Source organism: Botryllus schlosseri, chromosome 11 (assembly GCF_051294905.1).
Source record: "Botryllus schlosseri isolate E-star chromosome 11, Bs_hap1, whole genome shotgun sequence".
In the NCBI taxonomy this organism is placed as follows: Eukaryota; Metazoa; Chordata; class Ascidiacea; order Stolidobranchia; family Styelidae; genus Botryllus; species Botryllus schlosseri.
This window is the reverse complement of record NC_137246.1, coordinates 17,079,149-17,106,956: the sequence shown is the minus strand read 5'-3', so window position 1 is coordinate 17,106,956 and position 27,808 is coordinate 17,079,149. Positions and strand designations below refer to the sequence as shown.

At 40.2% G+C, this 27,808-nt stretch overlaps 2 protein-coding genes across 2 annotated transcripts; both read left to right on the top strand.

The window, feature by feature from the left end:
- The first annotated feature begins 1,182 nt into the window (after window positions 1-1,182).
- On the top strand, window positions 1,183-3,562 carry LOC145450179 (ubiquitin-conjugating enzyme E2 B). Its single transcript, XM_080328679.1, has one exon. The coding sequence runs from the start codon at window positions 1,183-1,185 to the stop codon at window positions 1,645-1,647; it is 465 nt and encodes a 154-aa protein (XP_080184805.1). The 3' UTR covers window positions 1,648-3,562.
- Window positions 3,563-3,619: 57 nt separating this feature from the next.
- On the top strand, window positions 3,620-27,787 carry LOC145450170 (uncharacterized). The gene is made up of 18 exons (XM_080328668.1): window positions 3,620-3,791; window positions 4,954-5,091; window positions 5,415-5,530; window positions 5,943-6,078; window positions 6,141-6,188; window positions 7,785-7,898; window positions 7,955-8,113; window positions 8,699-8,808; window positions 8,903-9,035; window positions 9,690-9,731; window positions 10,125-10,306; window positions 12,137-12,254; window positions 15,041-15,193; window positions 17,594-17,838; window positions 18,376-18,504; window positions 18,571-18,738; window positions 21,464-22,312; window positions 26,734-27,787. The coding sequence occupies exons 1-18, from the start codon at window positions 3,620-3,622 to the stop codon at window positions 26,869-26,871; spliced, it is 3,150 nt and encodes a 1,049-aa protein (XP_080184794.1). The 3' UTR covers window positions 26,872-27,787.
- Window positions 27,788-27,808: the final 21 nt, after the last annotated feature.

The window sequence follows — 27,808 nt, the reverse complement described above, 5'->3', positions numbered from 1 at the left end:
GGACGATTATAGGCGGTTAGGACCCCTTCTAATATCCACGCGGGATGTTTCGCGACTCACATAACCTGCTGCAGGTTTGCTATCCCTGCCTTAGAAGCTTTGAGCATAAAAAAAATTAACGAGTTTCGACGCTGTGACCTACAGGGCCGATGTACACTGTAGCGGAAAAGTAGTCCCGAAGAGATCAATCTGATCATAGTGTTCTAAGAATCTAAGTTCTAAGAATCTTAGAACACTATGATCTGATCATAATGAACGTACTCGTAGAGTCATCATGTCGTATGATTATTTGGGGAACACCCGTTTTATTTTCGAGAATGATTTCGGAACGAGATGCGAGATGGATTTATTATTCGGAGTGAAAGTCGTAGGAAAGAGTAGGACTGATTTTGCGGTTTGCTGTCGCATTGTGTTTATTCGGTAAACAAACAATGAACTTATAGTGGTGATATTGCGTTGCTGACGCGATATTTAGTTTATTTACCTCCACATAGAAAATGGCCTAATGTATCGTAGAAAAGGTAAAGAGAACTCTAAACGCAGATTACGTATGCGGGTTCGTCCGCGTAACAATATGGGCTTTCTATATTACACTAATATAATTATTGATGTAGTGATTTGACGAAGGTAAATTTATGTTTCATGGTTGACTTCTACGGATATTATTGCTAGCTTCCATTGGGTATACCGTAATAGGATAACAGACCTGAATTGATATTAGCCAACCCCGAGCAAAGTATGACTTGTTGAAATTCTCAAACTAAAATTGATATCGCTTGCCGAACAACTAGGTCTGCGTATTCCATACAGCCTACAGTAGCTTGCTAGACCAGGTAAACATAAACTTGAAGCTAAGCAAAGATTTCATTTTTACGTAAACGTGCAGGTGTTAAGACTCGCATTAGCCAGGCTCTGTAGTTTGTAGTCCAACTAATGTATAGCGACGACCTAATATGACTAAACAACACACTCATCTTACTGTAATAGGTATGGCCAAATTTCCAAGTCAATATTCCATTCAGGTTTAATTGATTTTAAAAGACTGCAGGTGTTTCATTCACTAATCAAAGTTCAACTTCATTCTTCTCTTCTGCAGAATTTTTCATTCTATCCACTTATATTCCTTATCTGAAAAAGGGTTCGAGAACAACATACTAATTGGGAAGGAATACGTTTTTAGCAATGTCAACTCCAGCAAGACGCCGTTTGATGAGAGATTTTAAAAAGCTTCAGGAAGATCCCCCGACCGGAGTCAGCGGAGCTCCGACAGAAAATAATATAATGATGTGGAACGCCCTGATATTCGGACCTGTAGGAACTCCATTTGAGGACGGAACCTTTCGCTTGACAATTGAATTTTCAGAGGACTACCCAAATAAGCCCCCAAATGTGAAATTTGCGTCGAAAATGTTCCATCCGAATGTTTACACCGATGGTAGTATATGTTTAGATATATTGCAAAATCGTTGGAGCCCGACTTACGACGTTTCGTCGATTTTAACATCCATTCAGTCACTTCTTGACGAACCGAATCCTAATAGCCCTGCCAATAATAAGGCTGCTCAGCTTTATCAGGAAAATCGTCGTGAATATGAGAAAAAGGTCTCTGCGATTGTAGAAGAAAGCTGGCAGGAAGGCGATTCCTAGCAGAGTATGAATTTCGACAAACTGCACTTGATCTTGCGATGTTTATCTGAATATATTCGAAATGGCGGTGAATTATGATATTTTATGTAATTTATGTATGCTAGTCCAATTATAATGACAATGTTCAAGTTTCACCCGTAGCCACCCTTGCATCTATCGGGGAGGGTTAGTTTACAGGTCGTTAAAACCTTACAGAGCCCTTTGAACTTTTTATCTGATTTTTTATTTCGCTTTAACCTTCAAAACATAGGTTGATAGGTAGATGAGATTGTTCGGTAAGAAACCGCAAAATTATATGATCCTTTTAATTGAGTTATTCATGAATTTCTAGTATACCGTGATGTTTGCTACGAATCCAGCTAGTGTTCATATACAATTATCTGCACCAGTTGAAACCCTTAAATTACATTCTGTTGTAATTTATGTGAAATTTGTCTATTTTGAGAGTCATTAGAAAAGCTGACAGCTGTGTGTTTGCCACAAGCCGAGAATTTTGCTGTAAATATGCTAGAATGGTATGAATTTCTGTATAGGGATTTTGATTTTCTGTGCTGGCCCTGCGTCGTGATCTTACAATACATGAGGGGTGTGCGTTAATGTAATATTATCCCATTATGTTCGAGCCACTAATTTAGAATTCTGATGAAGAATTTTATTGTACTAAAGTGATTAGGCCTATGTTTGTGAAAATTTCCAGCATTTTGCCGCTGACCATCCAGGTAGGCCTACATATTTCTCGAATGTTACTGAAACTCCCTCGTGTTGATTGACGGAATTGCACATTTTGATATGGTTTCAACTAATTGGTCCTGGCATATCAAAATACATTGTGAAAGTCGTACTTGGCAGGAATCTTGGAATCTTGGATCATTTAACAGTCACAATTGTGTCCATTATACTCACACTACACTGAAATAACAATAATACGCTGTGCACACCCTGTCTTGGGAAATGGCCTACTTGAATTGACAGGTCTATGAATTTAGTTTCATTTGAACCAAATATCGCAATCTCGTTTCGAATCTCAGATTGAAAGATATATTTACATACACATCCAGCTTGATTTACTTACAACTTGATTTGTTAACTAGGAAAACTCGTTTCTCTGGGATTGATTGAGTTGACTGCTGTTTCTTTTAAACATTTCTACTTGATCAATTGAAATGTTTTACTAGAGTTGCTGAGCCTTACTATACCGTTTTCAGGTTTAGTAGTTCCTGCAAGTACTTCAAAAAATTACAAAATATTCAATAGGATATATAAATCATGGACACAATATAGGCTAACAGTGTCGAGTTCCATATGAACTGGGATTTATGGACATTTGAATTTTTATTCTACATTACTTGTTACTGAGAACTTGATTTTGTTTTATTTATGTTGACAATGGTTAGAAATAATGTGATTTAGCTTACACTTGTTTTACAAGTGGCTGATGTTAATAGTTGAAGATTTTTGTGTGTTATTAATTTAATTATTATATACAACTTTTGATTGATAAATTATGAAATGCGTTTTCATTCGTCATGGATGGGTGTTGAAGGACTGTACAGTACAGTGTGGACGGTGCCGTGCAATTGTAGGCTATTGCTGCGTGTTATGATCAGTGTACTTCCTGATTTCCGTTCATTACGAATGCTGGTATGCTTTCATGTGTTGAGTTTCGACCTTAGTTTGAATTCCTAACATTGAAACTGCCCGTGGCTCATAACTCTCCTCATCTTGTGCGATTTGTTTCTTTTCTGGTAGATAATAGTCAATTTACATGTAATTATGCCTTGTAGGCCATATCTTCAACTTATTTCTGACGTTGAAAGATTTGGCCTGATGTGTTTTGTAGACTCGACCCCTGTCTGTATCTTTCATGTGTTTACGTTCATAATGGACTAGTCTCTTACTGTATTCTTTTAGGAAAGCGATGATGGGTTTGTTCTAGCTGCCTGTTCTAGATAGTCACTTGAGCTAGTGTAGAATGACGGGTAATTCCTTATTGCCTCTGCTGGTGGCCTTTTCTGGATGTTACATTGCTGCTGGCATCAGAGTTTTTGAACGGGACACTGTGCAAATCAAATCAGGATCGCCGGATTGTATATCACAAGTCTGTACGCCTACAACTGATCCGGTTCCAACTTGCAGTGTTGATGGTAGGCAGATACTGCACATTAGGGTTGTTCAGATTTGAAAAATTGTCAGGAAATTTCGATGCTTGTGACCCAAATGATGGTTTGATACATAAAAACACTTATATGATCAATTTTGGTCATCTTCGTCGTGATCTTCTATCCCCGAAAGGCCCCCAAAGATGCACGGGGCAATTCTCCTTACTGCTTGATCTGTAGTGTGGACCATGTCACCGGTTTATAGCTTTGGTGACGTTATCATTCGAAAACGGCCATGTAGAGACGAGATATTGCAATAAAATAGATATGTTTTCAAAATGTTATTTAAATGCAGTCCTGTAAAGCATGTGGCCTCAATAGGACTGCATTCAAGTACAATTTTGAAAACATGACTTTTTTATTGCAATATATTATCTCTACACAGCCGTTTTCAACTGATAACGTCACAAAAGCTATAAAACGGTGTCGTGGTCAACATTACATATCAAGTAGTAAGGAGAATTGCCCCATGGATCTTTGGGGGGTTTTTGTGGTATAGAAGATCACAATGAAGATGACCAAAATTGCTCATAAAAGTGTTTTTATGTACTAAACCGTCATTTTGGTCACAAGCATCGAAGTTTCCTGACAATTTTTCAAATCTGAACAACCCTACTGCACATCTTTCTTTTAATATTCATCCTCAAAATTAAAAATAATTTCTGAATATGTGTTGTATGTCCTTTGTTTGTATATGTCTGCGTGCATTACTTGTCTGCTTTCATTGATGTCAGTTACTTGAAGTTATTCAGTCGGTTAAGATCGCGCTAAGCGGCACTATAATGGCTTGTGATATCATTATTTAGCTAATTTATCACGTGCAGCCAATTTCACTATGATATGATGATTGGTTTCTAAATGTCATCATTTCCGCTATAGTCACTACAGCTGATCAATCTCATGCTTTCTGAATTATTGCATTGAATTACCGGTACTAGTACTTTAGCAAAAGTGCTGTTTAGATCCTCCATTAATACTGATGAGGATTAATAAGCCAAGCTATATTATTGTAATATTGTTAGTAACCTGACCTAATATATCAAGTTAATATTTCCGGTGGTGTTTTAGTACTACAACATGTCTTTCACACCTTGCATCACTGTCATCCTTGACCTTTCAGTAATTGCATAACTGTTTCTATAAATAGACTGTGAAAATTTGGCAACATCGACTGACGCCGGTCAAGATGTTGAGATTGTCGATGTGTATTTGGAAAAGTTTACAAGCAACGAAGACGGCGCTGAAAAATTAGCATTGCACCTCGAATGGTCTCCGAATGCTAACGGTAAGCGCAACGCGTTACTCATGTGCAGAGTTTTCCTGTTTGCCATGGTCAATAGGCCTACATGATGGAAGTAGGTGTTCAAATCCTAATTCTACCCGTCATTATGATTTATTTGGTGATATATGAGGTTAGCCGGGCGAGGTATTTGGTTTCGGTTTCATTGTGAAGTTTCACTCCAAGCACTTCAAATGTGATGCTATTGACTCACTGAGGTGAAATGGGCTCACCGATATGAGTCCGTTTCTGGTGTCTCGATCAGTGATGGCAATAGCACAACCTCGCCCCTTATCACCCAAATCACTCTCTCAATCCTTGCTTTACAGCGACAAACGAAAATTTGAAGGGTTTCAAAATTGAGATTACCGAAAGTGAAACTGGACACAGCTCTACCAAATGTTACCACATTGACAGAACGGAGAATCTGAAACCACTGAAAGAAGTATGTCTCGTTTCAACCATAATTGAACTCGTGAATTCTGATGATTTTACTTAGCAGTGTCAGCTTAGCAAAATTGTTGTCGCTTACTTTGACGGTTTGTTTGTCGTGGACCAATGATTCATGAACTATGATTTTCAAAACGTGTGCGATTAGATTGAAATGTGGGGCTTCCACAATATTTTTCTGTGGCTTTTAAGGTACATTATATTTTAAGGGATCTGTAGCATTTTATCTGGTCTGTATTGTGTGCTTACTATGTACATAGCCCTGTAGGATTACTAGGTATATATTTATATGAAACATATCTTTGATAATTTCTGGCTGTACTTTGACAGAACATTTATCAGCTCTGACTGCTTCAGTTTTGGGTTGTGGCCATGATTTTCAGTCTGCTTCATTTTCATATTCCTAGAGTGTTTTCCACTACGATTGTTTCGGTAAAAGTGAAGGTGAAATCACTCTCGGCTCCAACATAACTGTATCCATATTAACGCTACCTCTGAGTCAAAATTCTTCGCAAGGGACTACTATACATGTCGATGTTCCTGGTGAGTTGATACATTCTGTGTAGCAGGATTTTAGGAATGATTGCGTCCTATCTCGTGTTTAGATTGTTCAAACGAAGAACTACACAGTCTGACAGTCTGTGTGATTCCTGGTAAGAAACGGTTTTTATTTGATAACTGACAATTGGTGTAGTACAGGGGTGGCCAACCTTTCTGCTATTCACAGCCGCATTTCGATGACTTATGTGGCCTAACTGGACGCCAAATACCCATCTTACACTGCCCATGTACAATTGTCCATTTCTGGTGAACTCCAGACTAATCTACTTTATCATATTGCCTTGCTATATGCACCAAAATCGCTATATAGCGGTCATGTTTTGAATTTCGTTATTTATATACATAGTTTCACATAATACTATGAATGAAATATGTATCCTTTCTCAGCCCACATGATCAGATTCACCATTAGAGATGGTGGAGGCGGTGTTTTCGAAAATTTAGGGCAAGTTATAAATATTGATACATCTTTGGGTGGGCCAATTGTTAATATAGTCACTTTGTTGCATGCTGTTATTTCTTGACCTCCCATCAGGATTGTCGGTATAGTGGAAAGATATTGGAAGCTCCCAAACGTACCAGAAACAAATTTCTTTTTGTGAGGAGCACACAATTCCAAGTTGGTATTTCTATATGGGGGGGGGGTGCATCATTTTACTCCGCTGTTCGTATCTGTACTGTAAAGCTATAGTACTGATAATAATTAAGTTATTGTAACCGCTAGGGATGGTGTGAACGTGAGGTTCACGTTCGCGTTCTGTGTGGGAATCTCAGAAATTTGCAGGTTCACGTTCACAAACGAACCTTGGAAGGTTCTGCACTGTGAACCTTTTCCATATATTACAATTTTCACTTTATTATAACATAACACTCTATCAATGGCGCTGGCAGCATAATAAATCAACACTAAACTAGCATGCACCTTGACAATCTCAAAAATGTTACTTGCTTTGTTATAAAAGTTTGCTCGTAATATCCAGCTTTCAGTTTGTGAATATTTAGTGACTCTATGCTGTGAGCTTGACCCGCAGTCACACATCATCAAGAGCGAAATACACTACATGTAGGTAGTCAGCGAATCATGCTTATTCAGCCAATCAATGAAATTGATATCGCTGTCAGATGTGAAAAAATCTAGCAGGCATACGGGGTCAATCTTGATTTCATGTTTATTGTATCATAAAAACCCAATCTGTGCGAAGGAAGTGTTGGCTACTGCTGTATAACTTGTTAATGGGGTAATATCGGTAGCCAGTATAGAAGCCCGTTTTACACTATGCTCAAAATCAACGTAGCGATACTCAGATGCCGAATACGGCTTAGACCGTTAAGGCGTAAGCTTATATTCCCTTGCGAGCGATGGAAGATATTGATTTTATGGGATTATTATGTATGATCCCGAAGTAAGTATTAGGCGTCGAGTATTCGAGTGTCACTCATTGCGACATCAGAAGAGTATATAGATACGTGGAGCGTGCACACTGCACAGCTTGGTATACAACATGTAGGCCTATGTATGTTACATGTGTCAGATGATGTGGTATCACCATCTGAGGGTTTTAATTTGTTTCTCACAACTCAGCTCGAGTTAGTACAATTATATTACCCGATTTGACTTCGATTGCGGCACTCAAATCATTCTGCCCATCCTACCAATCGCTTGATAATAGCATGCTTTGTTTTTACAGGTGGTCGTCCAACACGTAGACCCTGTGTGAATAATTGCACTACAGTGTCGGTGATTAACGGTCAGAATCATATCGTTCAATGCAAGGTCACCGGGTCACCGTACTCTATGCCTTGTGAGTTCTGATTGTATTGAAATCCCGGGGCCGGCTAATGGGACCTGGTTTTGCAGTGGGGAAGTGTTATAACGACCGTGTGCAAAATTCAAGTGGAACACCTTCGGCGCCGGCCCGTCCCGCGTTGCCTGGTCAAGAGTGGTACAAATACATTGACCCTGTTACGGGAGACGTGAAACTTGCTTTGAATTTTACCTGGAAACCAAGTCGTGACTGTGAGTATGGTGATGTATGTTTCTGAGTTTATGTTGTAAAGTGAGTGATAGGCCTATTTTTTGTTTGATGAATGACAGTCATATGTTGGTCGGTATGATTACGGTCATTGCATATTTCGAACCGCAAAAGGAATTGTGCAATAATGCATGAAGCTGCGCATGATTGTGCTTCTTATCAGCAACAGATGGGTCGAAATACCTGTTTACACTGAAGCTGAATATGCTGGCAAAAATTGTTTCGCATGGCCGACCGATTGCCCCAAAGGCTTTTAAAAATAGCATCTCATGAAAATATTGGTAATTTGTGTAAGTAAATTTGAACCCGTGTGTAATCCCAACCGAATACACAGATTTCTAAATCCGAAACGCTACCATTATAGACGGCTCTCTGAATGGTGGTGATATTATATATTTACCCTTCTTTTCAGTTGATTATTTGTTTATCCCGGTAAAGTTATCCAGGTTTTGGTATTTAATGGCTCTTTTGTTTCTTGACGCCATCTGTTTTTTTGCAATAGAGCTTTCAGGTTACTGAAAGTACAGTGGTAATGTATTCTCATCTTGTATTTCCGCTCACCTAAAAAGCGAGTATCAAGGATTTGACGGGTTACGAAGTCCAAGTGCACCCCGAAGGAAGCGATTCACACATACAGTGCTTTGAGATCAACACCGATCTAAGTGAGAGGCATTTAAAGGTTAGTAGCTATTCGCCTTCTTCTGGCTTGATCACGGTGTTGAAATGCTGCAAGCTTCTCTAAATCTCGAGATGCAATTGGAATCTGCATTCAGGTGCTGTTCTATTACGACTGCTTCGGCCGTGGCTCAAACACGCCTGAGGTCAAACCGGGAAAATCATACAATGCCATGGTGCACAGCGTACCTTTCAATAACGTGTGGACTCTATTTAAAGTATCGATACCATGTGAGTTTGTACATTTGTAAGCGTGCGTACTTGGTGAAGAAATGCATGATCATCCTCAATATCAGTGCTTCTAAAACTGGGGGTCTCGGAGAGCATACGAGATTAACATATATCGACAAGATGACGTTGGGGTAGACCATCCGAAGGTGGAATTCGAGTGGATTCCAGTGTTCTTAAACTATATATTTTTGGAATCAGTGCAGTTACATAATAGTTATGTGCTCTGCATACTCTCAAAGCGCTGCCACATGCTATTATAGCATTATCTATGCAATGACTCAGAACTGTCGGAAGGATGCATATAACCATCTAACCAAAACTTAGAAGATTTTAACCCCTTGCTAGTAGAAAAATTGAGTTGAATCAGAATGAAGTGGTAAAATTTAATTTTTCGATCATGAAACTGTCACTTCCAAGTTATTTGTCATCCAATTTGAACAAACGAGGTTTTAAGCCGGAATTGCTATTTACGTGGCAAATTCCGATCCTAATTCCAAACCTTAATTCCCTTCGCATCATTAAGTCCAAATTGATATCAGTTTTCGAGTTCAAATCCATCTTCATCTCCAGTCTACATTTTCAGATTCCATATATTATCGCCTTCCTATCCTCGAATATATTCGTCTTTGTCGTTGACTGTCTCCTTCATTTCAGCTTGCGCCGCTAAGGAACTTCAAGATGTCACTACGTGCATCGGTGAGTGTGGAATCAGCTAGTGTTGTGGTTGTTCCGATAAGCGGATCTGGTTTGAATATTGGGAGGAAGTGACTTGAGTTGATTAGCGGAAAATAACTTTTAAATCAAGTTAAGAATAAAGTTTCTGCTGAGAAGCAAAATCTCGAATAATAATTGTAAGTGAAAACACTAAATCACGGATCGTGTGAATGCGAAGGATATTTTGTCATGCAGTAACTAGCGCTTCTTCGCTGATGCTTTCCTGGCAGAGAGTCCGAAAATTTTTGATGTTTGAAAGTAATCTATCTACAGAGTTGGTAATGTAGTCACCGTTAAAACTCAATACTTTGATCCACGTGATCACCCCCTGTTTGCTGCCGAACTGCATCTCACCTCCTGCCATCAACCTTACAGAAGACAAGAACAGGCGTCTAAGCATCACCGTGGAGGAATTGTATTGCTATAACCGCACAGTGAAACTTCATTACCTGGCGACGCCAGAATATGGCAGCTCGTTTGAAATTGTCTTTTGTGAAGGCTCCTGGGAAGATGGCGATCGGTGCAGCGTTCTGTTGGCCAGTTTCGAACCTACCGCGGTTAGTAATCTGCTTGAATGTCTCCGTTCGAATCAACTCTTCGGGGTACCGACTCTACCCCTTGATTGTTCTCTCGGAGAGAGTAATCTGCTTATCGCTTATTCTGAATGCATTCGCATATTTTTCATGCCAGATTATGCTTTCGTATTCAGTCACAAATTCAGTCATCCCCTGCTTTGTTAGTAAGTCATTATGCACATACCAGTACTAAACTGAATAAAATCCATATACATCTGTAATGTAACTTGCCGTAGCTTTTAAACTGGCATATGTTTATGCTAAAGATGTTAACACGATACAAGAGCAAGATTATCTGATCCTTGGTACGCTGGCATTTGTACATAGATTCGATCCGATCATTCTATTCAAATTTAGAACATTGTCTGTTTTCAAAATACATCTTCTCCCCACCCTTTTGATTCACCTCTCAATCCTTTTTTCTCAACTGGCTACGCGCGTGGACTCCCTATCATCTGATGAGATATTTAAGCAACGAGAATAGCTGTTTGGATATTTTCCTCACCCCCTGTACACCTTGAAACTAGAGATGGTGTGAATGTGAGGCTCACGTTCACGTTCTGCGTGTGAACCTCAGAAATTTAGAGGTTCGCATTCGCAAACAAACCTTGATAGGTTCTGCACTGTGAACCTTTTTCATTATTACAATTTTTTACGTCATTATAACATCTTTGGTTCAGATTCTTTCCATTTCAACTTTGGAGCACTCTGCATGTCGCTGGCCTATACCAGCCTTGCCAGTTTCAAAAATTTTACTTGGTTTGTTACAAAAGTTTGCTCAAAATATTCAGCTTTCCATTTGTGAATATTTAGTGACTCTCTGATGTGAGCTTGGCCCGCAATCACACAACATCCCAATAACTGAAATTGACGTAAACAATACACCGTTGTCTGATGTAAAAATCTGGTAAGCGGGATCCGCCTTGATTTATTGTGTTTATTGTATCATAAAAACCAAATCCGTGCGATTGGGGTGTTGCCTACTCTAAAACTTGTTTATGAGGTAGCAAGTATAGAAACCTGTTGTACACTCTGATCAATATCAATAGAGCAATAGCCAGACGCCGAATACATTGTCCAGTCCAGCCCAGACCGTTAATGTGAAAGCTTATGTTCCTTTGTAAGTTCTGCATCAAATTGTTGGCAAAGCGACGGAAGATTATAATAGCATTTATTTGCTTGTTCCAGTTGATACATTTTGGTGATGTGTAAAAGTCGCCATGTACTACATCATTGTGGTATAATGTGGACTGAGTCGTTGCTAGATATTGTGCATATTAATATATTGCTTTACTGAAATGTAGGGTTAAAATTAGCAATATGACGTTACATGACGCCATAGGTTCATGTTCACGTAGAACCTTACAGGGGTACGCACCATATCCCTACTTGAAACCTCTATCATTGCATTCAACATAAGTAGCACAGGGTGTGTAGTGTAGCCTTCAAAAAGTGTAGCTGGGTAATGGGCATGAAACGACATTTTTGTGGAATATGAATGTCATGGTCGGTGCTGACAAATTTTTGTTTGAGTATACTTGGTATTATTTACTTTGGGATTGTCTAAAAGGTACGTATTTGAAGATATCAAGCAATCTTACTGGTTTTATGTCTTAATGAGCGTTACTTCGATAGTTGAATTGAATTGAAGCTTAGGCTAATACTCAAATCGGAATTTTATCAATCAGATACTCAATTTTGTCCACCTGTAGTCACAAATCGGGTCAGGTCAAATTGCAATATAATTTTTTTGCTTGGCTGTCCCTCGGTCGCTGCAAATGCTGGCAACATTTCGCTTTTTCGTTTATGCAGAGGTCCGGCGTACACTTCTTCTCGCTGCCGTCCAGCGCCAATCTCTCTGTCGAGTACAAGGTGTACCTCGAAGCGGAAGACTACAACGTGAGGACCTACATTCCTGTCAATTTTCAAGGTTAGCATCACGTCTCATTCGGACCGCACTATCAGCGTGGTGTTTGTGATTTACTACTGGAGTCGCTGTTTACGGGCCAGCATCAGCCTGTGGCACTGGAATTATCCAGCTATGGTCCAGATGGGGTTGAGTTAGTCAGCGTTGCTACTCAAGTGGAAGTGGTAATTTATAAGATCTCTCAAAACTGCCTAAAGTTGAAGTAAAACAAGGAAGGTATGGAAATTTCTTGGGTAAGTAGTTTCAAAAAGTTGGTTTGGTCAATGAGGTGCTTACTTTTAGCAGTTCATCTGGCTGCATTAGAAGTTGCAAGCAACTCAAAATGACTTATGGTGCTATAACTGTAAACTCGATTACAGACCATGAGATTTGGATCGTAACAACATGTATGTTGTCGCTGGAAAAGCAAACAGCCCTATGTCCATTTTTGGAAATTTTGACTTTGACCATATAATTTGAACATATACCGGTTTTGTTTTGAATTTACCTTGGAAATTCAGATTCATATGTCCACTTCACTAGAAATTCATGCTACTTAGGAACTTGAAACCCTGTTAAAACAAAAGATCTATGTCCAAATAGCAGTGTTGGGATCAAGTCACTACCTTCGAGTCACGAGTCATTTCGAGTCATTGCACATTTTGACTCGAGTCAAGTCAAGTCAATCGATCTTCAAAGGTGACTCGAGTCAAGTCAAGTCACTCTATTTTTGGAGGTGACTCGAGTCAAGTCGAGTCAAGTCAAGTCAAGTCACGAGTCAAGTCACAATTCAAGTCAAGTTGCCTTTTCGAAGTATTAGGCATGATAACGTCATTGCATTTTGCTAGCTGTCAGAAATACAGATTGAGTGGTCATTGCTTTTGAACCGATGAACGAATATAGAGTTAAATATAAACGCAAGAAGGCGCTGTATTGCTCACATATACGTATAACTGCTAAATCTCAGTTTAATGGATACGAATTGATAAGATGCAATACATTACGCATTTACAAATCGATATGATACAATTCGAACCTGCGCCAATGGTTGAGGACTATATAAACTATATTCGAATTCAGTTTCAATAAAACAAGAGGTTTGGTTAAGGTAAAAACTGAGAACAGAAATGACTTTACTATACTATTTTACGACAACGTAAGCTGTAAGCTTCGATCACTTCCTTTGCGTTCAATTTATTTGTGACAGAACAATTGAGGCTCAGTAAAACGCACGATCATTAAATGATTGGTCGCTCTCACCGGTTACACCAGCGTTACGCGAACAATCCGACCATATACAAGATGCAGGGGTTTTGATCGACGCCGATTACTTGATGACTTGAAATTGACTCGTGAATTTTGCCCCGAGTCACGAGTCAATCCACATTTCTGATAGGCCGAGTCAAGTCAAGTCAAGTCATTTTAGCAAACTGACTCGAGTCAAGTCAAGTCATACGAAAAAGGTGACTCGAGTCTGACTCGAGTCAAGTCATGACTCGAGTCATCCCAACACTGCCAAATAGTGATAGCAGAAAAAAATTCCAAAATATTAAAATGGGACATAACACAGTTTGGTTTTCCGGCAACGATACATTCCTGCAATGGGTATTGTTATGAAAGCTATAGGGACTGTGATACAGGGTCTATTTCAAAAACACGAAACCCCATCAAACTACTCTATTTTCAAAAATCCGCAACTGACACTAGAACAGTGAATCGTAACCTTTAGCGAGACGTGGAATACTTGAGCTAATGTGCGAGGCTTCGGGGGAACCCTAAATTTTCTCCGAGTCCTAAAAACAAAAATCTACGGCAATACACTTCGGACAGATCACTTTTACACTAGATGAACATAGTTTTAAAAGAACTGAACCATTGAATTGTAATTTTCACACAAAACGAAAGCATTATAATTAGGGCAAGTTTTTGTTGCAGTCAAATAACGTGGAAAGTTGCCCTTATTTTACACAAACATTGGCGCCCTTATTTTACACAAACACAAAAGTTGGAGCAAAATGTTCCATTTGTTTTTCACAAAAGTTGCACTACAAAGTTGCATTTATGACAAGTTGCTTGAAATTTTCAGGGTATGAGACACTCGAAACGCTCCGTATCCAAGGCACTGTAGCAAAACTCAGTGTTGGCGACTTCAACAAAATCAATAGCCTGAAAAAATTGACCCAGTGAAGTATAATTTTCGGCGGTCTAGACTTGATGTACGTCAAATCAGAAAGGACCTCAAATTTAGACGACAGTGAAATAATCGAGCGATCTATTTAGATATAGTGCCAAATATTTCCAATAAAAAGTTGGTTGCATGAAAAATCGAAATATGTTGCAAAAAGTTTCATGAAAAATCGAAAAACTTGTCTGAAAAAATGGAGAAAAGTTGCAAAAAGTTGCCCAAATTTCAATGAATATTTAATGAAAATCAGTGTGATTTCTGCGGTTATCATTCAGACACCAGTTCAGAAATGAGGAGCTTCTAAATATGGAAGATAGGTTTCAAACAGCAACCTCTCCTGGGCTCGCCAATGCACACGACGTACCGACGAAACAGTCCAAATTTTAATGACCGGGCCTATTGCCTGCAATCAATGACTGCAATGGACTATCGTAAATCATATGTACGAGTTGAGTGTGTGATCTGACCTCCACGGAACCTCTGAGACTGGCTCATGGAACCCCTAAAGTTCCGTGGAACATTAGTTACGAACCACTTCACTAGAACTAGTAGTTAGTCGACCGTGAACTAACGAGATTGGTAGTTTGTACTCTGACGCCTGGCAACGCTCCGATTCTTTCTCTAGTGTGTATCCCGCTGCTGTCAGCCGCCATGACCGCAGTGGTCGTCATAATTTGCGTCATAGTCCCGATCGTCGCTGCCATTGTCGTGTGGTACATCTGCTTTCGGCACCGGTGCGGGTTTTGGATTTTCAAAAAGAAGCTGCTGCGGCCGGAGTGTAAGTTCCTGGTGTTCTGGTACGCCCTCTATGTGATTTTCTGTCGCAGGGTTGTAATGACTCGAGTGACACTTTTCTGATGACTCGACTTGACTCGAGTCATTTTCTCAAAATATGAAAGTGACTCGACTCAAGTCAATCTGTGTATTGACTCGACTTGAACTCGAGTCATTGCACGTGACTCGAACCAAGTCATCTGACTCGAGACTCAGACGGTCAAGACCGAAATTTCATTGTAATTTCGAAGAATAGTAAAGTAACCACACTGTTGGGATTTCGTCTACTGGTACTGGTACTTGAAAATGCGACCACAAACTGGTAAAAGTGAGGAAAATTTGTATAATATAAATGCAAACGATATCGCCAAACGGAGTTGTAAAAAGTGGCTTTAACAAGACTTTAACTGGAAACTGAGCAGTCAATACAATGACTTGGACTTGGACACGTTGCGCAATGAAATAGGTGTGTCAAAAAATAGCAAAATCTTTAATGTAATGAACTAGTAGAAGTGGCATCGTATTCTTTATGATCGCATAAAAGGTACATACTTGAGCTTTCTACATGATTCATACTGGTCAGAGTAGTTGGCGTTGATGCTCAAGTAGAAGTAGAAGTAACGCCGTAAAATTTAGACTCAATTACAAGTGGAAGTACATAATGAAAGACTCGAGTTAGCAGTTTTAAGAAGCAGATTTGGTCGTATACTTTCAGCAGTTAGCCGGGGTTGGCCACTTCTGGAATTGCGAGATGCGTCTTTGCAAAACGCGAAATGACTGACGACACTGCAAATAGGTAGAATATTTGAATGAAAACACATTTTGTTATTGTGATACAGACAGGAGCTATTTCGTGTGTTTCTATCGCTAATTATAAAAGTGATGCAAACTTATCTCAAATTGTAAAAGGTAACTAGCTCTGGATAAAACCTGTGGAAATGGCCAAAACGGATACCGTAAACCGGGGTAACTTTGGACTTAAGGGTAACTTTGGACACTAAGCAGTAAAAGATTTAGATGGTCATTGATGGAAAAGGGTTGCCGCTGGATGTCCAATTCTTTTTCATGAGGCAACAGTACCACAAGTAGTCTTAATAAAAGATGGATTCATCTCACTACCAGATAAACTTGACCCAAAATTGATGGCCAAGAAACTTCTTACAACCAAACATAGATAACATGTGATTCATAGATTCAAATCTTGGCAGCAGATATCAGTAGTCTTAGTCCATGGCAAAAATCTCAGTGGGCTCACCCTTAGATCAATACAAGAAAATGTGATGTCCAAAGTTACCCCGTCAAATTTTATCAGAACGGGGTAACTTTGGACAGTGGAAAATGTGATATTTAGGGCTCTGCAAAGTGGCTGCTTCATCTGTGTCAAAGTGAAGTGAAGTGTCAAGTGAAGTGTGTCAAAGTGAAGTGTCAAGCTTCATCTGTGTCAACTATATTCTTTATGACCGGCCTGATGGCTTCTCAAAATGGCATGAGAAGGTTAATAAATTATTCATCAGAGGACATAGGAAAGGGAAAATGTATCTTTTTAAGAACAGTAATATATTTGAATTCGGCAATAAATCACGGTAACATGCTTAATGTTTGCTGTCGATTGCTGACAATTGCCCAATTGGTGAAGGCATGAGAGAAAATTGTGATAAGGGATGAATAAGGGGGCATTAGCCTTCATTAACTACCTAATTTTTTTTGGGGGGGTGGGGCGGAATTAGGTAAAAATCATGAAATAGGCCCGACATATACTATTTTGTTTCAGTTTCAGCAACTGCTCTCGTCAACTCTTACCAAATAAGCCTCATTTACGAGGTTTCATAAACAATAGAGAGTAAAGGCATACAAAAAAACTACATTGTCCAAAGTTACCCCACATGCCGGGGCAACTTTGGACACGGATAATTTACAAAAATGAGGTATTTATTTATGACCATGAAGATTTTGGATTAGGTAATTCTAATCTTTGCTCCATGACCCCTGAAAAACACAAAACTTGCCTCCCCTACACCCTAGCATTTCCAAGATAAAAAGCGGAATTGTTGAAAATTGTCCTAAGTGACCCCACCCCGGTTTACGGGTAACAGGCATAATATTCTTTGTGGTGGCATAAAATGTACATATTTGAACTTTGACATAGTATATTCTGTTGTGATGTCATAATGAGGGTTACTCGAATACTCGACTCGGCTCGAAGCGAAATACGTGATTCAGAATCGAATCAATCAGGTTTTGCCCAGCCCAACTAACCACCTCTGCGTAAAATCCAATTCGGTGTATAAACTGGTGAAAAATCAAGCTGGGATGGTGGAACGGCTTTTGATTTATGATCGATATCACTCAAACACGTTTTCATTTTCTGTGTTTATATCTATCATTTTATATTTTATGCCCACAGATCACTTCAGCGCTCGAAACCCGCCGGAGGACTCGGAAGACATTCCAGTGGAAATGCCGCGCGGCGCAAAAGTCTACGTCGTGTTCGCGGACGACCACGAGCTGCACAGGAACGCGGTGCACTGGTTTTGCTCGTTCTTACAACGGGACCTGGGCATCACCGTCAAAATCCACATCTGGGAAGCGAACACGATGGCGCGTAGCCGGCCCGAGTATATTCTGAACAACCTTCAAAACTCGGACAAGGTGATTTTCTGTGTTTTTTTTTATACGATTTCAGTATGCAATTGAACAATGTATGCATGATGAAATAAATCCAAATATTTTAGGCTGACACTCGTAAGGAGTAATGCCAGCAACTAATAGGGAATTGAAAAGAACATTGTTTATCAACAATCGTGTCACCAAATATGATGTTACCTGGATAAGATTGTTGATACACGATATTTTGTGTGGTCAAAGAACGTGCCACTACAAGGCAGGATACCGCTCCAATTTTCGACACCAAGATACTAAAATTTCTCTGAAATTCTCGTGTTCAAGTGACATTTCATGTTGACGTTTTTATATTGGAGTGGATTTAGAATTTCCCAAGTCCTAATCGAAAATGCTTTTCAAATACCAAATCTGTTTAAAAATCTCATGGAATTGGAAACGATTGGAAATTTTGTGTCCAAATCCTGCTTTGAAATAATCATAATACCTTATTTTATCCGAATCCTGTCAACATCATGAAATCCATGCTTATCATCAGAAGACAAACGGTTTTAATACGCCTTTCAGGTACTGGTAATCTGTTCCGAGGGGTCAAAACATTGCCTCCAGGACACGGAAGCCGATAATATGTACACCCCTGTGATTCGTCAGCTGTGCGCGGACTCGTTGGCCGCAAGGGACCCGGAAAAGTATATCGTGAGTCGCGTTGCCCGAGACCAAGTCACGATACATCGTGCGATTCATCGTTATTCGCTTTTTCAGATCGCTCATTTCAGCTACAGCAAGCAGGAATGCATTCCGGACGTGCTGCGAAATCATATGAAGATCTACGGGCCCGCTCTGAAGCTCATGGATCAACTGGAGGAGTTGTACTTCAAACTGCTCGGTTTGGAACAGTATCAGGAACGGGGGATAGTGAAGATCAACGAGGTTTGTTGCGCTGCGTGATGCTTGAGCGCTGTTGAATTCGGATTTCGGCATATATGCCTATGCCAAATTCGGACAACCAGAAGATTTTCAGCTTTTCCAAATTAGATTTGAATTAGAATTACAGCTGCAAATTTTTTTCAAATTAGATTAGGAATAGAATGACTGAATCCTCGAAAAGCAAGCTTGGCTGGTTTCGCGCTATACACTTCTGTAGCATATACAGCAGGGGTCACCAACAGGCGCGAGGTCATACTCTGCGGCCCGCGACTTGATTTGAGATTTCGAAAGAATGCTAAGAAAGGCGTTTTGAAATGCTGAAATCGTTACAGTTTCAACATATTGTTGTTTTTGTTTAGATATAAACTGTTCTCCTGTGCCCAACATCACTTTTCCTCACTAACCAAAACGGCTTTAGCGATATCAACTATTGGCAACAGCATTCCACCGCGGGAAAATCAGCTAATATGAATGGGCTGGGCATATTGCCTTGACGTGCAATGGCCCAAACAATGCCAAGACCGATAGACGCTTAGAAAACGGCTTAGGGCTTCGCCACGAAATCAAGCTTGACGTGAGGTTGTTTATTCATCTAGTTACGTCTCTCGTCTCGGAAATTTGATTAGAATTGAAATTGGAGCGTAGAACATTTCACAAATTCGATTAGAATTAGATTGCTGGAATTTAGCTCTAATTAGTCTGATTAGACTAGGATGATCTAGTTGTTGCTGCTTGGATATAAAATAATGTCTGCCTGGGCTGAAACTCTTGTTTAATTTTGTCTACGCGCTTCATAAATCATGTTGGCTAGTGCATTACCTATAAGGACCTGTATTACATGCATTATCTAAGACTTTTATTAACTGAAAAGAGCTCTATAATGCGCAACACAACTAGGCCAGCAACTAAGGCACCAAGAAACACACAAATTAGGAGCGACACAATATGTAGTGTAAAAGATGGGTGATCAAGTGATGTTTTATTTACTGACTGACTATACCAGACAATCAAACACCAGAATTCCCATCATTACAACAAGATTTTCACCAGAGACAGCCACAGATTTGTGTTTCGAGTTGGAAGAAACGGACTTGGATCAGATGAGAAGGATTATTTTCAAGTCGGTCTAGGATTAAGGCTTGCATGTGACCCACGGTACTTTCGGACAAAGTTCAGCCATCATCAGACCGACACTCGGATTCGGACATGACACGAAATTAATTCCGGAGATGCTCAGTAATGAAGTACTTCTACTTTTCGAAGTACTTGAAGTAGATTGTGCCTACTTGCACTACTGCCTCAAGTGGTTGTTGTTTTATGCTAATTCTACTTCTACTTCTACCGAGTCACAAGTCAATCTCACTTTTCTAGTTTTGACTCGAGTCAAGTCCGAGTCCAAGTCACGGAGTAGAGTGTCGAGTCCGAGTTATAGTGCTTCGACTCGAGTCCAAGTCATTGTGTTGACTGTTCAGTTCCTAGTTTATGTTATGTGAAATCCACCTTTTACAATTCTGCTCGGTGATATCGAATGCTTTACATTCATGATATATTAATTTTCCCCACTTTTAACAGTTTCAGGTAGCATTTTCAAGTACCAGTGCTGATAGACGAAACAATGATAGGGTAGTAACTTGACTATTCTTCGGAATTACGATGAAATGCATGTGTTGGTAGACCCAGTCTCGAGTCATATCACTTGATCTGAGTCATGAGTAGGGCGATTTTTTTACCTAAAAAACGGAAATTTCTGACCTAAAAAAATCAATATTTTGACATTGTTTGACCTAATAAAAAAACCTTAATATTGACAAAATTTTGATCTAACGTATGGAAATTAGGTGTTTTCCCACATAATGTTAGAATTGTACCACTTATCTCCATTTCTGGTTGGAACTGTCTGCGTTTACGAAGTAGTTTGACCTGAAAAAACATTTTCGACTCAAAAACTGACAAATTTTTACACGAAAAAACTTTATTTTAACGAAATCTGGCCCTATGAAGAATTCCAGTAGTTACATCACGTATTATGGTAGAAATATTAAAATTTGTTGTAGTACAACGAAAGATACTTTCCTACATTTTCGGGTAGAAAGTGTCAGTCCTTACTGACTAGCTGGCCAAGAATGGAGAATGAACGTTTAACAGCAGCAGTTGCTGGCCGACAACACTGAAGTTGTGCGTACACTGCTGGTGACACACCGTGTTGCTTCATTCTGACAATGATGTCTACATCACAATTTTTCATCATGCGCTTCTTGATTTAAGAACCATGCAATGCCCACACAGTCTTGTTTCAGTTATGACATTGCGGTACGTTGAGCGCAAGACCGTGTCAACTTATATGTTTTATTTGAATGTTTAGGATTCACAACGAGCAGAGAATGGGCCGTCTACAACGGTAGGCTTATAAAGTTGGCTACAACCTGTAAAATGTCAAATGATAAGTTCACAGACAGTGCAAAATCTACGATACAAATGAAATGCAGACTGCAAAAAAAACTTGACTTTGTAAACAAGTTCGACATTCTTTGACCTAACTCTACAATTTTGACAAATTTTTGACTTTTTTTGACATGTCATACACAAATTGACTCGATTTGAGTCCTTTTTCGTTATAAAGAAATGACTCGAGTCAATTCGAGCCACCAATCGCGACTCGAGTCATTAAAACCTTGGTGTCACACTCTGTTGGTGACGCCGACATTCTAAAATTCCGCCCACTTTTCAGATCGACGACTACTTCGACGCCAAAAGACGGTCGGAAAGCGGTCTCAAGCTGCAGACCGCCGTGTCTAAAATGGCCGAGCTGACGCGCATCAACCCGGACTGGTATCGGGATGCTCGAGACCAGTCGAGACAGATCGAAATCGCCCAGAAACCGACGCCTCAAAATATGGGCGAGGGAGACGCGGTCGAACCCAGTTACTACGCTAGCATCGCGGATTTGGACGTAACCGATTCTAGCATCGCGCATTTGATTTCGTCACCGCCTCCTAAGTTAGAACACACGAACGGCAGGTGTAAATATCCAGCGGTCAATCAGAGAGATGCGCCTCTAAAACGTGATTATGCGCACGCTGAACAAAATAGACGCCAAAATACGAATGTAGCACCTCACCACCGCGACACAAATGGTTCTGTGGGATATCGCGCACGCGACGACGCAATACGTATGGCCCCTCCTGCTCGTATACCGACGGAGCATCAAAGCCGTAGACCACACGAGCATGACATGTCACCCGTTAGCGTCGACGCCAGCTTTGAAATATCCGAGTCTGAAGATCTGAGCTCGGTTTTGACCTCGGCCGGGCATTCAAAAACAGCGCCTGACGATTCTAAAAAGCGGGGGTACGCTCGGAAAAACCCGGGCCCGGCAAAAAGCTTTGATTCGCTGACCGATAATGATGTCTCGTACCGTGCTGAGTCGTTTAAAACGGCGGATTTCGACGTTGTTGATGAAGTCGAAAATGGATACGACAGCCGGGTGTTGACTTTCCTGCCCAGTACGTCGACGCAGGCCACGGATATCGACGAAACGTCGATTCAGTTCAAGTCCAACGAAGTCGATCAGTTGATGGTGAGTCAAGTTTACATTTTTAGTGCCGCTTTTGTTATTTTTTCCATTTTGTAATTATAATTTTTACATTTTTATTGTTACCCTAAACCAGCTGTTCCTGAGGTAATTTCGCTCGTCGCCCCTTATCCTTCTCGGCACATCTTCATCTCCCCCCTTAATTTTGGAGGTCATCAGTAACAACGTACTTCTACTTTTCATAGTGCTTGAATAGGTTTATCCACTTGTTCACTTACTCAAGTAGTTTTGTGTATATGCCACTTCAACTTCAATCTGTTTTTGACGCTGAAATACTCATTTTGCATCGGCCTGCTGATGCTGTCAAGTGAAAAGTAGTTGAGAGAATTCGCGAGCAAGTTCGATTGGGTTAATGTGAAGCATATTTCCCCGATTTGATCTTTTTCGCCACTTTTTAACTTGCATTAAATCGAGCGTACATTGAGATTGGCAAGAAACCAAACAGCAAATTAAATATAATTGTCTCAATGTTCCAATACCCTATCACCCCCTTTGTATGTATCTCCCCCCCTAAATCGACCTGCCTTCAAACATGGAATGTGCTACCAAAGTTGTTTAACCAAGTCACAAGACTCCGAGTCACTAGTCAATCTCGCTTTTATAGTTTTGACTCAAATCAAGTCGAGTCATTTTCAATTCACCACTGAGTCAAGTTCGAGTCCAAGTCATTGTGTTGACTGCTTAGTTTCCAGTCGAGGTCTTGTTAAATACACTTTTTATAACTCTGGTGATATCGAATGGTTCGCATTTATAATATACAAAATTTCCTCGCTTTTAGCACTTTCTGGTCGTATTTTCAAGTACCAGTACCAATAGACGAAGTCCAAATAGTCTGACTACATCACGATTTTTCGAAATTACAATGAAATGTCGGTCTTGGCTGTCTGATTCTCGAGTCATATGACCTGGTTCACGTGCTGTGCAATGACTCGAGTCGAGTCGTCAGGAAATCGTGACTCGAGCCATTACAACCCTGCGTGGTGCAGACTTGAACTCAAACTCCGGACACGATACCCAATGGTTGAACAGACGCCGTGACGGTCCAGGCCGGATGCCTGAGTGAGACATAGGAAAGAGGGATAGCCTACATGCAATGTTCCTTCTTAGCTGCGCAAATGCGCAGTGCTGACACGCCCTCTGCGCTCAGAAAATCCAAGTTGCGCACAAAAAATCCGAAGTGATGACCTTTTTTTTTAGTCGTTACGCACTGTTGTCCAAGGGTCTGCGCAGTAAGTTGGTGAGTGTGCGCAGACTCGTCAAAAATTAGAGGGAACATTGCCGACATGCATGTTCGATAGAGGTAAACACTATCAAGACATAATATCTGAGTGTTACCTGTCCGCCAGTCAGATGTGAACCAGCCCCAGACACAGTCTAGATAAGCCGAACTGGAGAAAAAAAACTATTAACACACTGCCATATTTCACGAAGAACTAAAACGAATTCTATGAGCGACTTGTGGCCAGATTTGGAGTTGGACTACTAGAAAAGACCCAACTTTTCGAAATTAGATAGAATTAGAACTAAAATTACTAAATTTGTAATAACTTGTAAATTGCATTAAAATCCGAATTAGACAGAAACGCAACAAAAATCAGGCTCAGTTCATATCGAATCAAACCTAATTCTTGTAAGCATAAGAATGTTGGATGTCTGAACATTTTAGCTTGTGAGCTTGGCTCATTTTGCATTGTTTATCAGGGTTGTAACCAAGTCGCAAGGTTCCGAGCCACAAGTCAATCTCACTTTTATAGTTTTGACTCGAGTCGAGTCGAGTCATTTTCAATTCACCACCGAGTCCAAGTCGCAAAGTAGAGTGTCGCGTCCGAGTCATGACTCAAGTCCTAGTCCAAGTCATTGTGTTGACTGTTCAGTTCCGAGTTGATATGATGTGAAACCCACTTTACGCAACTCTGCTCGGTGATATTGAATGCTTCTCATAATTTTCGTAACTTTCAACAGTTTCTGGCAGCATTTGCAAGTACCAGTAGTACTACTGATAGACGAAATAATCATAGTATGATAACATTGCTGTTCTTCAAAATTACAATGAAATGCCTGTCTTGGTAGACCCAGTCTCAAGTCATATGACTTGGTCCGAGTCATGCGCAATCACTCGAGTACAAGTCGAGTCAATACACAGATTGACGCGAGTCGAGTAAATTTCAACGAAATGACTCGAGTACAAGTCGAGTCACTATAAAACAGCGACTCGAGTCATTACAACCCTGCTATGTATACTAGGGCTGTTCAAAATAACTTTTTTTTCGAACTTTACTGGCTACTTGATAAAATTGTTTGGTTACCTAAAAAACGCGGCACACGAATTTTAGCTCAATTCCAACCTATAGTGGCATTGCTATAAGAGAAAATGTTAAGGATTTATTTAATAATACTGTCTAGCTCATGGAATTGTTAGATTGTCTGTAAAAAACGATGCGCAGTAGATTTGACTAAATTCGTACCAGTAGAAACGAAGTTATTGATGTTCAAAATTTGAGCTTTCAAATCATAATATTCACGGTGGGTAGAACTATTATGACTAATTGAAGAATTTGCCACCGTAATTACTATTTTTCCCAAATCCATAATTTTGCGCTCGTATGGTTTTGCTTGCGCTGGTTGGAACTGAGCCAAATTAGTTGTGCAACGTTTTCTCGAGAAGGAGAATGTGTATTTGGTCGTGTATTCGAGAGAGGAGATAACGTTTCTCATAGCGCATGTCGACATCGACATCTCAAACTGGGTCGCCTTTTTATGAAGTGATTAGTGATTACGGGCTAGCGATGTACTGTCAATTGTTGTTGTTGTAAAATGTAAATGATGTAGTACAATTCTCTGTCTAGTTAGTCGTTGATTTGCTTAGATAAACATCAGTACGTTGGACGCACTGGTACACTAATTGTAACTATAATCATTGTACAATTTCCCCATAAACGTCCTCAGAGTTAACACACTTTGTGATTTACGTGGCGCTTCGAAAAGCCAACATAATTTTCCATTTTATGTCAACATCATTTTGAGTATTCGTCTGCGATTTGTTTATCGAGCATCGGCACCGTAAATCTTGAAGATTATTTCCACATTACTCAGTAGTTCGAGTGTCGAGTTGCGCCATCGTCTTCGCGTGCGCCGCAAAACAATGGCCCGGTTCAAACGTGCGAAGTGTAGCCGTACGTTGAAGTGTAGTCTTATTTTACTTTCTTATCAATTACCGTAATAGCTGACGCATCAATTTCCGTGTCCTCGGTTTGCCTGCCCTTTATAGCATCCTGGTTTGCTTATCTGGGCTTCGTAAGTATTTGCTCTGCGTTAATTATTCTCGAGTGGTTTGAACTGTCGTCATATTGGGAAGTTATTCTGTTTATTAGATTAGCGCGTGATGACTCTTGACTCGAATCGAGACGCGGATCAAAATGTCACTGAGTCATGTGGAAATTTATCCGCCAGTTCAGAATCCGCTGTTCGCGGATTTATCAAGGTTAGGGTGTTTAGCATTACAATCCAGCGGATCTTCGGAATCCTGATATATTTGTATCGCCCAATCAGTATGATCACCGCGACTAGAGTTGCATTGAAAACAAATGATTGTTTTATTTAAACGGAGGCCTTTTAAAATTTTTTTTTTTCTTTTCAAGTTGCAAAATGATGCCGTAATTGTGTAAATACTTTCCAATAACATCTACGAGCCTACGGACGACGATTACCACCCGATATAGCCGACGTATACGATATCAGATGGTTGGAACCCTCGAAATAGTCGGTTCAACAGCTATAATGCGTAGATACAGGTCATTGGTACGGAATGAATGTTCTTATGATGATGTCCGCCGATCGTAAAAATGCTGTAAGACGATGAAGTCCAGGTTAAAGATATTTTTGGTCCGAATATGACAGGGGTTGGAAGCCTATTTCGTCAAAGGAGCTATATTTACCCGGTATTTTAAATTGTGAATATCAATCCACCATGACGTCACAATTGAATATGCGTGACGTCATAGCTTAGAAAAAAAAACATTTTTGAAACAAGGGCCTTGTTTTAAAAATGTTTGTTTTAAACACTATCCTAACCGCGACCAACACCTCGATGTTGAGTTATACCGGTGAAAAGCATATGGCCGTCAATCTCTTTTGTCAATTCGAGGATTGAAGTTATGCGGATTTACTTTTCTTCCACTACCTGCCGAGTCTTTTCCGTCGGGAATAGAATACTTCCGCGCGCTCTGACAAGGAAATGACGTAATAACTGCAGTCGAGCTGTTGAACTTGACTGCATCAGACTTGGACCGAGAAAGTGCGGAAAGTCCGTTCATTCCCGCTTGGTACCGCCCATCAACACCCGTTCATTTTAAGGCTTTTGGTACGCCTTATGCCGAGCTGACATTAATACGTACGCCCGTTTTCAGAGCAGACCCGTGATTCGAAAACCGAGCGCCTCCACGTCGCCGGAGTCTGGCCTGTTCACGTTGGCAGTCGTGGACGAAGAAGACGACATCGATTTAGAGGACCAAATCAAGAGCATAAATATGTCGGGAGTTTTCTAACACGGGGCAATACAAGACACAATATATCCAAGCACGCAAATACACTTGGATAACCTCAGTCATTGAAATTATTTCTTTAGGCGTCGTTATGCTTGACGCTTGTTTTATGACCGGGCGGTTCCACTCGCTGCAATTATAGTTTTAAATCATAGTAGTTATTGATTTACAGTTTCAACCTCCAAGTGCTTTGTTTTACGCTGCTTTTTCCGCCAAATCTTTCTGCAATGCGCCGTATGCCGGCAGTTTTTTGTACAGTAGGTATAGTCCGCGGCGGTATTATACGATGACCAAATGTATTTTTCGAACTAACCTATGCACTGTGATGTTCCTCTTAGTTGTGGCAGTATGAACTTGATGACGCTTCTTGATCGTATTCTATTTTTGCATGGCGTTGAAGTCGTTTATGTTACGTTAGCACAATGATATGTCCGTCTCGCCAATGATTTTCGCTACCTTTTTATATCGCAGTCAGTTAATTAGTGTATGGTGATAATACTAACTTGTTATTTTAGCAGTGCGCTTTTTAACCTTTTAACCTTTAATATTTTCCTAATATCATATTGTATAGCTTGTGGGCGTGGATCGTGGGCGCGCGGGTAAACTGCCTTTTGGCTCTCCAAGATTGGATTTTGGATGCTTCGGAAGTTTTTGTTATGTTGTTGTCAGAAGTGGTCGAAATAATCAGCGTTGCTACTCATACTGAAGTAGAAGTAACCGTAGTCCATAGTCCCTTACTCGGCACGGGGGACATTCAACAATCATGTTGGTCATTATCACCGTATTGTATCGTTATTTGATGTATTGCGGGTTAGCACGTTGAACGATTATGGCCATATTTTTGATTGATCAATTGATACATATTTTTTTGCAATTCGCGGGATGCTATCTCTCGAATCTAATACACGTATCTATCTCATGGTCTGTTTGCGCTGTTGTC

Excerpts from the sequence above, each read along its gene's own strand:
- LOC145450179 (XM_080328679.1), top strand. The coding sequence starts at position 1,183 with ATGTCAACTCCAGCAAGACGCCGTTTGATGAGAGATTTTAAAAAGCTT.
- LOC145450170 (XM_080328668.1), top strand. The coding sequence starts at position 3,620 with ATGACGGGTAATTCCTTATTGCCTCTGCTGGTGGCCTTTTCTGGATGT. Across the intron at positions 3,792-4,953 it reads TCCAACTTGCAGTGTTGATG|ACTGTGAAAATTTGGCAACA; the intron begins GTAGGCAGATAC and ends TTCTATAAATAG. Across the intron at positions 18,739-21,463 it reads GGATAGTGAAGATCAACGAG|ATCGACGACTACTTCGACGC; the intron begins GTTTGTTGCGCT and ends CCCACTTTTCAG.